Genomic DNA, 16,454 nt, shown 5'->3' with positions numbered 1-16,454 from the left:
ATTATTTAAATAAAAAATTTTTTAAAAAAAACAAAACGCTTCCGCGTTGTATCACTACGGTTTCCGCAATATATCATAGCGGATGTCTTCCGCATTGTTTAATTGCGGACGCACAAAACGCTTCCGCATTGTATCACTGCGGCTTCCGCAATGTATCGTAGTGGATGTCTTCCGCATTATTTCATTGCGGACGCCTTTAACGACTGTGATTTGTTGAATCCTAGCCACGTGGAGCCAACCGTGGCTGTGGAACTTTTGCCGGTAGACAAAGCTGCAAATCAGTATATTTTGAGCAAATTTTCTCACTTTATTCAAATATTTTAATAATTAATTGTTTAAATTTAACAAATGACCTACTAATATTTTTTATATATATTGAATTTTTTTTTTTTTTTGAAACTATATATGTTGAAATTATAATGTGCCGTGTTTTTCAATAGATACGCGTGGTTGTAGAGCGCATTGGTGCGGAGTGCGACCGAGAAAAGTGTATATATAGCGAAAATAAGAGGAAAACAAAAAAAAAGAAGCCCTATTTACAAATCCCCCAAAACCGAGATTATATACATACAGCCATATATATCTCTAGACTCTAATCCATGTCCGCGCCGTTACATATTTTACAACCCACTGATTCAACTCAATTCAATTCGGGTCTAATTAAACTTTAATATAATTTATTTTAAAAAAACAAAACAAAAAAGTGTGGTTTGTTCTTGGCGCCATGGGAGCTCAAGTGAATGAAGAGAGAGAAAGCTCTCTCGATGATGAACTTCAAAGCACCAAGACTTTAATCTACGCCGTCAATCTTCTCTCTCGTAATCTTCCTCTTCCGCCGCACCTCTTTAATGCCGTCTCTTCTATCTACGCCGCCGGTAGCGACGGCGACACTGCCGCTGGATCTGACGCCGCAGCGATCGATAGTCTCGAGGTTTTGATTGTTGTGTTTTGTTGTTTTCTTTTGAGTTTTTTGTGTTTTTTGTTGATTTAGGTGAATTTGTTTTGTAATTGTGTGATTATACAATTAGTTTAATTGTTAGATTTGAGTTTAGTTCTACTGTATGGATAATTAGTTAGATAGATGATATTTGTGTGTTTTGAACTGATCAGTAGGTAGATGATGACGTTTCGATATATCTGGTGAATTTGTGGTGTGTGTGTATTGTGTTCGGTGTATGCTTGTATTATGTTCTTAATTTTCAACTGAATTCCACTCGAAAGACTATAGTTCCGTCTGTCTTCTTGATTAGTTGAATTTTTTTTCAGTTCAATCCACTGCCTGTCTGTGTGTCTTATTTCTATAATTATATATCTATGTAGGTATTAAATGTGTTAATCATCATTGTTTCTTTTTCCTGCTGATGCTTCTTGATACTGTGTTAATTTTTATGTAATGAAGCTTTCAGTGCTGTTTATTTATATGAATGTACGAGTACTTTGTTAGCTGCGGTCTTTTAGTACTAGAAACGGTTGATGGCTCATGTTCTACATCTTTTGGAGTTTGGATTATAGAACTTTATGAAAATGTAGTTAGTGGAGCCAAGTGACAAATTCTAGCAGGCATATAGGAGATTTTTAACTATGTTGCATGAGGAGTGAATGGTGATAATATGTAATTTTGTTTAATGAGTTTCTACATCTTAAACTAAATAGTAGCAGGGTGCTAGTGACAACATACCTGGTTCTATAGTAGTTCAAGTAAAGTAAGAAACTGAGAACTTTTGGATGATTAACTAGTCTAGACAACTTCCAGATTGATCTATCATTTTCTGATATGCTTAGATATTAATATTGTGATAAGATCGCAAAAAAATGTAACATCTGGTCATGTTTTTGTTCAGAATGGCTCTGATATTTCGTCTGAAGGAAATTTGATGACAGACCTTGAGGATGCATTGTCAAGGCAACGACCAAATTATATGTCAGGCGTTGGCTTGACAAAACAAAAAGAAGAACGCTTACAGAGTAAAATACGGTATCGTATAACTGAACTCGAAGGTTACATATCTTTCTCGAAACTAAACTTCAAGCTATTATTTTATAAATTGGTTATTTATATGAAGTAAGATGTCTATTTTATTCCACAAGTTTTAATCCTGTAAGCCTATTGAGCTACTAAAAAATTGGCCTTGACATATTGTACAGCTAAAATTTTCATGTATGTTTAGGCTTTCATTAATTCATTTGTGAATATGGCTTATTTTAAAACATCTAGAATGATGTAGAACGGATTGTAAAAAGATTAATTATGAACTAAAAATTAAAACACGATAAAACTTCCGCTGTTGAATCACCCTGATTTTATCTTATTATCATTTTGTTAAAATGAACTGTTTTTTGTGAAACTGCCCCGCATGAAAACGCTCTAAGTCTATAACTGCACATTATAGCGTGTGCACCAAAGTAATAAGTTTTAATGCATGAACTTAGGGAAGCTGGGAATGAGATATTTGGAGTACCTTATAACCGACGGGATCACCAAATGGATTAGTTCAGTTGGGTAGAAACTTAGAGCAAAGGACTGAAAATACCCCAACTTTTCAACCATCACAGAGGTTACGTTGTATAGTTTAAAGGCAAATTTCTTGATAAATATATATGTGTGTGCAATAATACTTTACAATTATGTCAGTGTACGTCTTGTTGAGGATCCTCGTAGATCATATTAATTTGATATCCTTTAGAAAAAAATTGAGGGTTACAGATGCATCATGCATGTGATCCGAGGACTTCCAACAATAGATTTTGATTTATCTTATCGTTGCATTTTGGTCTAATGGACAGTTTGTACCTAGTACCCATGTATATTCAGCCTTTCTAAAAACAGTATTCATTTGTATGTGTTGTTTTTTTATCCTTTTCATATATCATATCCTTCCATTGACAAAACGTATTTTGAGAATATCATGGCAAGTCTTATATGATATTATATGATCCTGTCAGGTTCCTATTTTGTTTTGACTGACTTGTATTTATTTATTTATTTTGTTATTGATTTTAAACAGAATTGCCTGCAAGCAGAGGAGATAGCATCCAGTCGAAATGCTTGCTTGAGCTATATGGACTGAAGGTATACCTGAGTTAACGTGGTTATCAAGTAATTGTGTTCATGTTTCATGTTTGCCACTGCATGGATACATGTTTTATCTGTCGGTGAAAGTTTAAAAGTTCTTTCGAAAAATAAATGGAGAAGAATACGTGATTGCAGTTACATGAGATTTAGAATATTATGCTTTTTCTAACAAATTTACAAACATAATCTATTTTTAAAAACAGAACAGAAGGAATATGTTGTTTTTGTTTTCTACCGCTTTCCTCATAATAATGGAGCTAATAAATCTGTTTTGGGATTGCCAAAAAAAAATAGGGGTAAATTAGAGTGAAAACTGAGATATAAGTCATCAGTACAGAGAATTGCATTTTGCACCCCTTATATTTGGCCAGTACTCAATTTTGTATACATGTTTTCAGAAATTGCAGTTCGCATCCCCTAGTTTGAAATCCGATTCAACCTGCACCCTTTTTGCCTAAATTTTTAGCCCTAATTGTTGTCTTCTACAATTTATCTCATCTTTTATTTTCACGAAAAGATTTTATATGTTGTTAAAGACAAGAATTTGGGCTAAAAAATTGACAAAATTTGGCAAAAAGGGTGCAACTTGGATCGGATTTCAAAGAAGGGGGATGCAAAATGCAATTTTTGAATATAGGTATATAAAATTGATTTTTGCCCAAAATTAAGGGGTGCAAAATGCAATTATCTCTATGTTATAATTCTGTACTATGTTCCTCTGTCACCAGTCATTGGGTAAGGAAGTAACTTACCAGTGGTCTGCAACAAAACAGCATGTTTAGTATCTAAGTTAAGCGATTGTCTTTATTTATAAGAATTGTCTTTCCTTCCAGCTAGCTGAGTTGCAGAACAAGGTTCGCTCTGAAGTTAATACAGAATACTGGCTACGCAAGATTTGTGCATGTCCAGAGAAGCAGTTGTTTGACTGGGGAATGATGCGTTTGCGTCGTCCTCCATATGGGGTAGGAGATGCTTTTGCTATGGAAGCCAATAATAATGTGAAAAAGAAACGTGATGCTGAGGTAATATTTTCTTTTAGTTACCGATTGCATGTCTTAAATTAGGATCAGTAAAATAACAATCATGAAGTTACGCATATAAGTTATTGAATGAAATATACAAGGCAAACAAACTTTTATCTTGAATAAGTATAGTCCATGAGCATCGGTAATAGTGTTATATACAGGAACTAGATTTAGTACCCGTGCTATGCACGGTTATGATAACTTTTACTTTTTAAATTATCAATTTTAATTTTAGTATAAAATAATTTTAAACAATGTTAATGATCTAATAAATTATATAATATATTTAGGATATTAGAAGTTATTTATGTGAGATGGATCCAGAATAGGGGAGGTTAGAATGGGATTCCAACTCAGCACCTTTTGAGTGAGATTTTGAGAAGAGGTGTCCCCGGTGCAAAAAGAAAGAAGAGATTATTTATCTTTATGAAAATTATGAATAGAATAATGAGAAATGTTAAAGATGATGTAAGCAATAAAGAAATCGTGACACATCAATTTTTATGGTATGAGTGGTCTGTTTTAGTATTAGTATAAATAACTTTTTAAATTAGTGGGAGTTTGTTTTAACATATTTTTTTTGTCAGGTGTTTTAACATATATTTGAATAATTTCGATGATAATAAGTTACTAAGTTTAGAATTAGAAAAATTAATTTGTTAACGATTGATGTTAAATACAATTAAATTTAAAAAAAGATGAAAAATGAGGATGAGAAAAAATCTATACTAATATTAAAAGAGAAACAGATGACATCATTAAAGCTGATGTGTCAGCTGTCCTAATAGCAACTGATGTGGAAGATGATATAAATAATTTAAAAAAGACTTGATATAGTAGTTTAGATGATATCAACTCTCTCTTTTAGTATTAGTGTAGATATATAGCTATTTAAATTAGTGAGTGTTTGTTTTAATATATTTGAATAATTTTAATCATAATAAGTTGCTAAATAATAAAGTAAAAAATAAATTGACCAGTACAGATGAAAAATAAAATTAAACTAAAAATAGATGAAAAAGAAATAGATGAGAAATGAAAATGAGAAAGAATTAGATGAGAAATGAGGATGAGAGAATTAGTGGCGTAATTAATGGAGAGAGAAAATAATAAATTAGTTAAGAAAAGATAGCGGAAGATGATGTAAGCAATCTAAGGAGAGTTTGACACATCAGTTTTGATGATGTCGGCAGTCTCTCTTTTAGTATTAGTATAGATATGAATATGAAACAGTATTCTTGGGATCAGTCTATCCTATCTCCATTGCATTGTCTGGGAGTTTCTCTTTTTTTTTATGGGATTACCCTTTTATAAGTTATAAGCGTTCAGATTAATATCATCTTCCAGAAGGTTTCTGTATGCTTATGCAATATAGCACTGATACATTGACACGAATTTGTGCAGAGGCTTTCAAGATTAGAAGAAGAGGCAAAGAACCAAATTGAGAACAAGAAAAGGAAATTCTTCTCAGAGATACTTGATGCAGCTCGTGAGCTGCAATTTCAAATACAGGCAGCTCAAAAGCGCAGGAAGCAAAGAAATGATGGTGTTCAAGTACGGTATCAGCTTGTTTTGTTTGCTATTTTAATTCCTCTCTCCCTCCCCACCGACACGTGGTTGAAAAACCCTACTCAAGTACCTCCACTGTTCAACTTTACCTTTCAACATAGATGCCAAAGGGCACAAAGGATATTTTTCAACCTTGAATATTTGTAAGGATAATATGAAATTTAAAGAAAATCTGATCTGCTTCTGTTCCTATATTAATCTTGCTTAGGCATGGCACGGAAGGCAAAGGCAACGTGCTACTCGAGCAGAGAAATTGAGGCTCCAAGCTTTAAAAGCTGATGATCAGGAAGCCTACATGAGAATGGTTGAGGAGAGCAAAAATGAGAGGTTAACTATGCTTCTTGGTAAAACTAACGAGCTGCTTGTTCGTTTGGGTGCTGCTGTTCAACGCCAAAAAGATGCTGAGCATGATGGTATTGACTCCTTAGATGGATCTGAAGATGATATAGTTGACTTATCTCCCTCTAAGGCTGAAACCCTTGGGGATTCAGTTAGAGAAGAAGATGCTGATATAATTGATAGAGAACCTGATCAAGGTGTGAAGCCAGGTGATTTACTTGAAGGTCAACGGCAGTATAATTCAGTTATTCATTCAATTCAGGAGCAGGTAAATAAAATGATTGCCACCGGCATATTTTCTTTACTCAGCCACTAGTTTTGCTTATTTACAACAAAAATTTTCATGATTGTAATATATGATTCATATGGACGTCTATATGCAATCTGCAAAACAAATTTTACTTAAGCTCCACTAATTGTATACTTCCTATATTTGACATTTTGATAGCAAGACCTTGCCTTTTAATGTTGATAGCAGTTTCCTTTCTGATGGAAGTTTTTGTGTCCGAACTATTAGTTCCTTTTAACAGTACGAGCTTTTTATTACTGGCCTTACCAGATTTAGTAGGTTTTCCAGTATGCAGGATCAGTCAGTTGCAAGAGAACAAGACTTTATTCCCTCTGCATACCAAAATGTATTCTTTTAATTTAAGTATATCAAGTGGCTCAGCTTTCAAACAGATATTAATCATGTAAATCATATCTTCATATTGCATGATATGGATGTTTCATAGGATTCATGCTCATAATAATTAGATGGCACATCACTTTGGCTGTCAACCTAATTCAACACTCTTTGGGCGTTTTGTGGCACTATATAAGGATCTCGTGTGGCTTGTACAGGACCATTATTTTTAATTTAACTTTACAGGTTACAGAGCAGCCATCCATGCTTCAGGGTGGAGAACTGAGAGCATATCAGATTGAAGGACTTCAATGGATGCTATCTTTATTTAACAACAATCTGAATGGAATTTTAGCAGATGAGATGGGACTGGGGAAGACAATTCAAACTATTTCACTGATTGCATATCTCATGGAGAATAAGAATGTAACCGGTCCCCACTTGATTGTGGCCCCAAAGGCTGTGCTACCAAACTGGACGACTGAATTCATTACATGGGCTCCCAGGTATGGTAACGTAAATTTGTTCCACTTCTCGTGTTTTCACTCCAATGTAAGTAAGCAATATGATGTCTTTCTGGAAGTAATGTATGGAGTTTTTTCTTATTTCAGTATTGTAGTTGTGCCTTATGACGGGAATATGGAAAAGAGGAGGTCGTTGAGGGACAAGTATTTAGGAGAGGAAAAATTCAACGTGTGGCTCACTCATTATGATTTGATTATGAGGGATAAAACTTACCTGAAAAAAATTCATTGGCACTACATGATTGTTGACGAAGGACATCGGCTAAAAAATCACGAATGTGCTCTTGCAAGGACTCTTGATGGAGGGTATGTAGCATCACAAATCCATTTTTTTGTTTCTCTTAAAATTGCAATCTCGTGGTATATAGTCTTTTATACTTATTATCTTTTCTCATATATTTTTGTATATGCTGCATATGTATCCCACTTGGTATGTAACACACTTCCGTATATGCAAAACAATTTTTTCTATGTAGTTGTCCCCCCACCCCCAACCCCCCAAAACTTCTCCCCTGAATCTGACCTCACCTCATCCAATAGGATAATAAGATTTGCCCTGAAAAATTTAGGTTGTAGAAATAATGTCAACTAAAAAATGAAGATGGATTAATATCTAATTCATGGAATCGCAGGCGATACATAAACGGAATGGTAAACCATCCTTTTTTGTAGAGCCGTCGAGATTCGAGACGAATCCGACATGAATTTTACGGATTAGGGTTGTTATTTAACTAGTCGGACCCGAAATTTACCCGCATTAAAAAAATCATTTAGAAAACTTAAGTACAATAAAATATACTAATATAATAGATCATTTATAATAGTACCTGCATGACCCATTTAAATGCTATATATATATATATATTCCCCAAAATGGGTTTTCAAAAAATGGGTATATATATTCCAATTAATTAGTGAGGCATTGGTAGATTTTGTTACATAAATTAGTATTTTAAAACTAAAGTACATATTCTGTGCATTATATTACATGGGAAAAAATATAATGATTAATAAATGTTATCTTAAATTTATTAAACAATGAAAATGATTATACAGTTAGTAAAATAAAACACTCGTTGGATAAACGGTTAGCGGGTCGGGTAACCCATTTAATAAGCGAAGTGTCAAGATTTTGCGGGTCAATCATTCATCGGGCCGGGTTAGTGGCGGACCTCTAGTTTAACATTGGTAATATAACCTAACAGCTAACACAAACATGGCCCGAAACCCGATATTGGCAGCCCTACCTTTTTGTAACCCGGACTTTCACAATGCTTTCTTAGCTAGGGCCAATATAAACGAGTAAAAAATATTTCTTGTTTGTAGAATAAAGCTGCTCCCCTCACCCTCCTCTTCCCTGCTGCTGTCCCCCTGCCCATACATTTAATTGGATAATGTGATTTGCCCTTGTAAATGTTAAGTTGTAGAATTAATGTCAACTGCAATATTAAAGATAGATCAGTATCTCATTTAGGGCACTGTATGTTCGCTGTTAACGGTAAACCATCTTTTTTGTAACCTGTACTTTGATGATGCTTTCTTAGCTAGGGCCGATGTTAATGAGTAAAAAGTATTTCTCGTTTGTAAAAAGAACCTCCTTAAGATGTGTAATTATCTCTAATATTATTTGCAGATACAAAATACGACGAAGACTTTTGCTGACTGGAACTCCAATACAGAATAGTTTGCAGGAGTTGTGGTCCCTGCTGAATTTTCTTCTCCCAAATATTTTTAATTCAGTAGACAATTTTGAGGAGTGGTTTAATGCACCCTTCGCAGATCGGTGTGATGTTTCTTTGACAGATGAAGAGCAGTTACTAGTTATTCGGCGCTTGCACCATGTAGGTTTAGCTGCCTAGCTAGTCTATTTTCAATCTTCTACTAGATTTCTTACTTTGTGTGCACTTGTATTAATAGGTTATAAGGCCATTTATATTAAGAAGAAAGAAAGATGAGGTTGAGAAGTATCTGCCTCAGAAATCCCAGGTCATACTGAAATGTGATATGTCAGCGTGGCAGAAAGTATATTATCATCAAGTCACTGATGTGGGAAGAGTTGGACTGGCTACTGGTATGTAATTTTTGTCCCCCAAACTTGTCTTTTAGATTTGTTGCAGCCAATTCTTTTCTTTTACAAGGTCCAAATGCAACTGAACAGGCAGTCATCTTAAATTAGACCTTTTTGTTGGGCATCAGGAAGGTCTCATGACATGAAATAGCAGTATCCATGCACTGAAATAGTTCTTAGGGATCCTCTCCCCCTGTCAAAGTGTGTATGCTTGTATGACCTTATAAATTTAGTTTCATGACCCGTGATTTTATAAATAAACGAATTATAAATCCTGATACTAGAGTACTATCTTTAATCTTTAATATGAACCGTGTATCAAAGGGCTTCTTTGCTATGATGCTCAGACTCTTTTAGAAGGATGGGACACGGACACGAATCAGAGTGTTCGATTCTTTGAACTATAAAATCAAAGACCCGGGGACACGTTTTATAAGGATCCGACACTTGGATTTGGACACGGCAATTAGTATATTTGGTATATTATGATAATTTTTATACACAAATACCTATCATTTTATATTAAATAATATATAAACTTTTGAAAAACAAGGGTAAAATAATATTTATTATAGATATAAATTTATAAAATGTACAATATCAAAAGTTAAAGGGTTAAATATAGCAAAATATTAGAGATAGGCTATCAAATGTCTGAGATGAAGTGTCCAATTTTCAAATGTTACTTGGATCCGGATCCAAGTGTCGGTGTCAGTGTCGTGTCCTGTGGACACGGGTACGGCAGGGTTTTCTGAAGAGTCCGAGCACCACATCTTTGTGTTTACTGTGGATGGTCGTGTTCATTACTATATAGTAGGAATTAGCTTGCACAACTCTTGCCATGATCATTCGCCTATTTGTTTAACGATGTACTGTTTGTGTATCAAAGGGCTTCTTTGTGTTTACAGTGGATGGTCATGTTCATTACTATATACTAGTATATAGTAGGACTTAACTTGCACAACTCATGCCATGATCATTCGCCTATTTGTTTAACGATGCACTATTTTGTGAAAGATCTACAGTTTATTGATAAGATAAATTTTCAGGAAATGGAAAGTCTAAGAGTCTGCAGAACTTGTCAATGCAGCTCAGGAAGTGTTGTAACCACCCATACCTCTTTGTTGGTGAATATAATATCTGGCGTAGGGAAGAGATATTTAGAGCATCAGGAAAATTTGAGTTACTTGATCGTTTACTTCCTAAACTGCATAGAGCAGGGCACAGAGTACTCCTTTTCTCGCAGATGACCCGGCTGATGGACATTCTTGGCGTTTATTTAGATCTTCATGGTTTTAAGTTTCTTAGACTTGATGGCTCAACAAAAACGGAAGAAAGAGGGACATTGCTAAAACAATTTAATGCTCCGGATTCCCCTTACTTTATGTTTCTTTTGAGTACACGCGCTGGTGGGCTTGGTCTAAATCTGCAGACAGCAGATACTGTGATAATCTTTGATAGTGACTGGAATCCTCAAATGGACCAGCAAGCAGAGGATCGAGCACATCGTATTGGGCAAAAGAAGGAAGTGAGGGTCTTTGTGCTCGTGAGTGTCGGATCAATTGAAGAGGTAATATTGGAGCGTGCGAAGCAAAAGATGGGGATTGATGCAAAGGTCATTCAAGCAGGATTGTTCAATACAACGTCAACAGGTTAGTATTTGAAACTTAAGCGAAGGTTTGATGAAAAACGATTTCACTTTACCATATACAGCTATATCAGTACTTTGTGCCTCCATCAAAGATTTACAGTGTCTACTTTGTTGTGTTGCACTAACAACTTGTACCGCTACTTTGTAAAACATAACATGGTATAAATATATCTTCCCAAATGCAGCTCAGGACAGGAGAGATATGTTGGAGGATATTATGCGGAGAGGTACAAGCTCACTGGGAAGAGATGTGCCAAGTGAGAGAGAGATTAATCGTCTTGCAGCCCGATCAGACGAGGAATACTGGATGTTTGAGAGGATGGACGAGGAGAGAAGGCAGAAAGAGAACTACAGATCTCGGCTCATGGAAGATCATGAGGTACCTGATTGGGCATACTCTAAACCTGACCCTAAGGACACCAGGGGAAAAGGGTTCGACTATGAAAGCGCAAATATTACTGGAAAACGACGTAGGAAGGAGGTAGTTTACGCGGATACACTTAGTGAATTACAGTGGATGAAGGCTGTGGAAACCGGTGAAGAACCATTTAAGCATTCAACTAGAGAAAAGAAGACAGAGCATCTACCTCCCATGACCAGCGATTTGATCTATAACAGTGCCAAGGATGGAAAGAAAGTGATAGAATTAAAGAGCAAACCTGAGACTGTGCAAAGTGAGTTCACTAATGAGAAAAGCAGCATTAAGCTGTCAGTGAAAAGGCATAATTTGGAGACGGTAAATCCCCCATCGAGTGAATTCGTAGATGCAGGTACTACTTCTAAGGGACGAATGTTGTCATGGAAGCCACATAAAAGGAAGAGGTCTAGCTTAGTAGAATGAGTTTGTTTGCCATATAATTCTTCACCTTTAATTTAGAACAGATTCTATGGATAAACCTCAAAGTAGTGGCTCTTCACTACAACACCATAGCATAAGGCTGGTGGTTATTTCATTGTCCTGTACAATGTAACATTATTACTTTAGTTTGTAAAACAGGTAAGCATGTAGGTTAGGAGCTTTGGAGGAGGCTGTTAAGCTTGTAGGTTAGGAGCTTTGGAGGCTGTTGAAATATTTCAAATATCTAGTAGTTTTTCCTCCTTACAAATTGTGAAAATAAATGCCTCTGTTGTTTTCGAATCAATACTCTTTGTAAACTATTTTATTCAATTATTGTTTTTAATTTGAAAGTGACAATAGTTAATATTAATATATTTTTCCTGATAGGAAGGCGAAAAATGTGTGTTAATCCAGATTTTGGGTTCAATTCATATTAAAAAATTTGAAATTTAAAAAATTATAAAATCTAAATTCTTATATCTGAAGTAAATAAAAAAAATTAGAAAAGATTGCTAAAATGAAGAGGAGTACAGGACTTCTCAGAATCAACCAGCGGTCCGAGACTCTGAGCGAATTCAAAATTACGAACTTCCCTTGTGTAAATATCAGACCCGCAGCAACAGTTTACATTTTACACTGACCCCATTTCAAAACTCTCAAACACCACCAATCTACTGTTCAGAATAAAAACTTATGAGCTCTTTACTTCATTTAGGCAAACACCCAAATGTTATTCTATTAGAAACCTGCAAAACCCTCAAACAAATAAAGCAAATTCATACCCAAATGCTCACCAATGGCCTTTTTAATGACCCCAAAATCTTAGGCCAGTATGTTTCTTCAATTGCTCTTAAACAACCCAACTTTATTGATTACTCTATTCAAGTTCTTGAACATTTTGAAAGGCCACCTCTTTTTGCATTTAATTCACTTATGAGAGCTCACTATTTAATCTCACAACCTTGTAAAAGTTTCTATTTTTACAATAGAATTGTTGGTTCAAGTCATGATTTAAGGCCTGATAATTATACATTTACGTTCTTGATTAGGACTTGTGCTCAATTGTTTGTTGAGAAGACAAGTATGGCTGTTTATGGGTGTGTTTTGAAATATGGGTTTGGTGTGGACTCGCATGTTAGGAGTAGTTTGGTTAGTATGTTTGCTGAATTGGGTTTATTGGATTTGTCGAAAAAGATTTTCTTGGAGATGTTTGAGCCTGATTTTGTGACGCAGACTGCTATGGTGAGTGCTAGTGCCAAATTAGGTGATTTGGTGTTTGCTAGGGAACTGTTTGATGGAATGCCGATAAGGGATTTAGCTACGTGGAATGCGATGATGGCAGGGTATGTGCAGTGTGGGAAGGCGAGGGAAGCATTGGATTTGTTTCGGTTGATGCAGTTTGAAGGTGTGAAGGTTAATGAGGCAGGTATGGTTTCGATTTTAAGTGCTTGCACTCAGTTGGGTGCATTGAACCGAGGGAGATGGGCACATTATTACATTGAGAAATGTAGGTTAATAGTGGGTGTTGCACTAGGATCAGCGCTGGTTGACATGTATGCAAAATGTGGTGATGTGGACAAAGCCATGGAAGTTTTTTGGAGTTTGAAAGAGAAGAATGTTTACACGTGGACTAGCGCCATGGGAGGTCTAGCTATGAATGGATTTGGTAATGAGTGCCTTGAGCTTTTTGCTCGCATGAAACACGAAGGAGTTGAGCCTAATGAAGTGACATTTGTTTCGTTATTGAAGGGTTGTAGTGTGGTTGGACTTGTGGAGGAAGGTCAAAGGTATTTTGAATTGATGAGCAAAGTGTATGGACTTGAACCGAGTACTGAACACTACGGCTGCATGGTTGATTTGTATAGCAGAGCTGGTCGCTTAGATGAAGCCTTTAGTTTTATTAACAGCATGCCCATAAAACCTCATGTTGATGCTTGGGGAGCTCTGCTTAATGCGTGTAAAATCTATAAAAACAAGGAACTGGGTGAACTAGCATTCAAGAAGATAGGAAAGTTAAAAGGCAACGACCATGGCACATATCTGCTCTTATCGAATATATATGCTGAAACTAAGAACTGGAGGAGGGTTAGGAATGTAACACGCACAATGAATGCTAGGGAAGTGAGTCAAGTGACAAAGGTCCGGTGTTGCAGTGTTATAGAAGTAAATGGTGAAGTTCATGGATTCTCCAGAGGGGATACATCCCATCCAAGGCAGTCTGAAATTGAGGAAAAGATGGCAGAGATGTCCCAGAGGCTAAAGTTAGCAGGTTATGTTGCTAACAATAATCCTGTTCTTTTTGACATAGAAGAAGAAGAGAAAGAGAATACTACATGTGAACATAGTGAGAAAGTTGCAATTGCTTTTGGTTTGATCAGTTTAAATGAAGGTGTACCTATCAGGATTGTAAAAAATCTCCGTGTTTGCTCAGATTGCCATGTTGTCACAAAAGTAATATCTAAAATTTTTGACAGAGAAATCATTGTTAGGGATAGAAATAGATTACATCATTTTAAAGATGGTGAATGTTCGTGTAATGGTTGTTGGTGAATCAATAGAGTTTTTTTTAACTCACATTTCATTGATTTATGTTATACTTATCTGGCAATTCCGCATTGTATAACAATCTCGGTAGCTTCTGTAGCATTATAAGTTTTGTTTAAGTTACATAGTTTTGAAGTTGTAGCATTTGAAAGGTGAGTAATTCTTATTAATCTTCTAATTCGTGACGAAACTTTCTTTGTTTGCTTTCCGTTTATCTATTTTTGCCTGAAATATATGTCTTCACTCTACCGGAAAAGGTGGGGCATATATGTCTTCACTCTACTAGCAAAGGAACAACAATTTACGCTTTAATGCTTTAGGCAGAAATTTAGGAGCATATCTCAGTATATACATTCTTATACCTGTCTGTAATCTAATTTATATTTTGTCTGTAATTTACAGGCATGGTGATGGCATGGTGTGCATCATTATTCAAATTAAGCTATTGAGATTCTTACAGCTTTGCAATTAGTGTCAATGTGTCATGGTACTATAATTTTATTTGACAGGGACCGGAATCCTTAGATAGATGGACAAGTAGAGGGTTGAGACTTAGCACAATCACATTTGGCAATAGAAACAAGGGTAGAATACTTGTTGTTATGTTGTTATGCCATAAAATCGTCGTGGCTATTTTATCGTGTATTCAACGAAAGGGGTCGGATCACTGTCAAGGAAGTCTCCAGAGCCCCGATCATTCCCTAGACAACGCTAGCCCATATTGCGTCTCTGGAGCCCCGGTCATGCCCTAGACAGCGCTAGCCCTATATGGGAGTCGTTTGCGACAACTATCGACGATAAGGGATTACGACGGCGATTGGTGAAGTTGACGAGGATTTACGACAGTTATTACATCAAAGGCTTAAACAATTACAGTAATGGAAGCGTACGACGACCGCTACAATGAGGATGTTACAACGACCGTTACGACAAGAATACTATGACGGCCGCTAGAGTAGAAGACGATGACGAAGAACAAGTACTGGTGAAGAGTCTACAAAATATGTTTTAAAATTAAAGGAGAAAGAATAAAACTATTAAAAAGTAAAAAATGATCTGGGCTCGGGGGAAACGCCTGGGCTCCGGGGGAAACAATGTGTCATGCCTACCTAGGGCGCGCCCCGTGCTATGAAGCCGCACACGGTGGCCGCACCGCAATGCAAGATGAATAATTTAAAGGATTAGCAAGAAGGTTGCTCCCACAACTAAAATGTAAAGTTAATGAAACATAAGAAATATACAAGCGAGGAGGAGGAGCCCCGAAGAGGCTCTCCCATGCCACCCTAAGCATGCGGAGGCGCCTCTGGAGGCTCCAACCCCTTACAAGGCGCGCCCTGTGAAGGAAAAAGGGCCTCCGGGAGCCCGTCGTCCCGGAAAACATATTAAAAGCGTTATTCTGTAGTCTTGCGAGTTGTTCTCGAAGGGGAACAATTGTTAAACATTTAGTGTGTGCTTTGAGAGCCCTGTCTCTGCATTCGACGAGTTATCCTCGTCGGGCGATTTTGAGGTTATCTCGCACTTTGCACTTATACGCTTGAGATCACTTGTCTTGTAGTCTAGTGTGTTATCCTCATCGGGGGCAAGGATGTGCTTGAGTATTTGCGGTAAGTCATGGCTATAATTGCGGTTACAATCGACGAAGATAGCGGTGGCAGATGGGATATCCACCGTCCGGGGGGTGGAGTCTTTAGGGGGTCACAAATATTTTTTGTCAACAATTGATGATTTCTCGAGAATGACTTGGGTGTTCATCATAAAACATAAAAGTGAAGCCTTTAAGATTTTCAAGCAGTGGAATACATTAGTGAAAAATCAAATATGAAAGAAGATTAAGAGGTTGCGAATTGATAATGGCCTGAAATTTTGCTCGTCTGAGTTTAATGAATTTTGCAAGAATGAGAGGATTTCTAGGCATCATATAGCCAGGGATACATCATAAAAAATGGTGTAGCAGAATATATTAATCAGACAATTCTGGAGAGAGCTAGGTGCATTCTCTCTAATGCCGGACTAACTAGAAGATTTTGTGCAGAAGCAGTTAGTACGCGTGTAATTTGATAAATCGTGGACCTCATTCAGAAAGTGGTGGTGTTGAGAAACAGATGGAGCAGGGAATCACTCAAGATGAGAGTGAACCATAACAAGAAGTTCAACAACCACAGTCAGAATCAAAATCATTAGTTTCATCATTAGCAGTA

The 16,454-nt window shown here is 36.4% G+C and overlaps 2 protein-coding genes across 2 annotated transcripts; both read left to right on the top strand.

Annotated features, from left to right (window-relative positions):
- The first annotated feature begins 537 nt into the window (after window positions 1-537).
- LOC141683343 (putative ATP-dependent DNA helicase CHR12) lies at window positions 538-12,069 on the top strand. The gene is made up of 12 exons (XM_074488040.1): window positions 538-931; window positions 1,842-1,998; window positions 3,006-3,070; window positions 3,907-4,095; window positions 5,503-5,652; window positions 5,876-6,274; window positions 6,878-7,137; window positions 7,243-7,461; window positions 8,789-8,996; window positions 9,073-9,226; window positions 10,273-10,875; window positions 11,060-12,069. The coding sequence occupies exons 1-12, from the start codon at window positions 725-727 to the stop codon at window positions 11,713-11,715; spliced, it is 3,267 nt and encodes a 1,088-aa protein (XP_074344141.1). The 5' UTR covers window positions 538-724; the 3' UTR covers window positions 11,716-12,069.
- Window positions 12,070-12,250: 181 nt separating this feature from the next.
- On the top strand, window positions 12,251-14,361 carry LOC141682954 (putative pentatricopeptide repeat-containing protein At5g40405). Its single transcript, XM_074487642.1, has one exon. It carries the CDS (start codon window positions 12,406-12,408, stop codon window positions 14,260-14,262), a length of 1,857 nt encoding a protein of 618 aa, XP_074343743.1. The 5' UTR covers window positions 12,251-12,405; the 3' UTR covers window positions 14,263-14,361.
- The last annotated feature ends 2,093 nt before the right edge of the window (window positions 14,362-16,454 follow it).

The sequence above is a fragment of the Apium graveolens genome, chromosome 9, assembly GCF_009905375.1.
Source record: "Apium graveolens cultivar Ventura chromosome 9, ASM990537v1, whole genome shotgun sequence".
Lineage (NCBI taxonomy): Eukaryota > Viridiplantae > Streptophyta > Magnoliopsida > Apiales > Apiaceae > Apium > Apium graveolens.
This window is presented reverse-complemented; position numbering and strand designations above follow the sequence as displayed.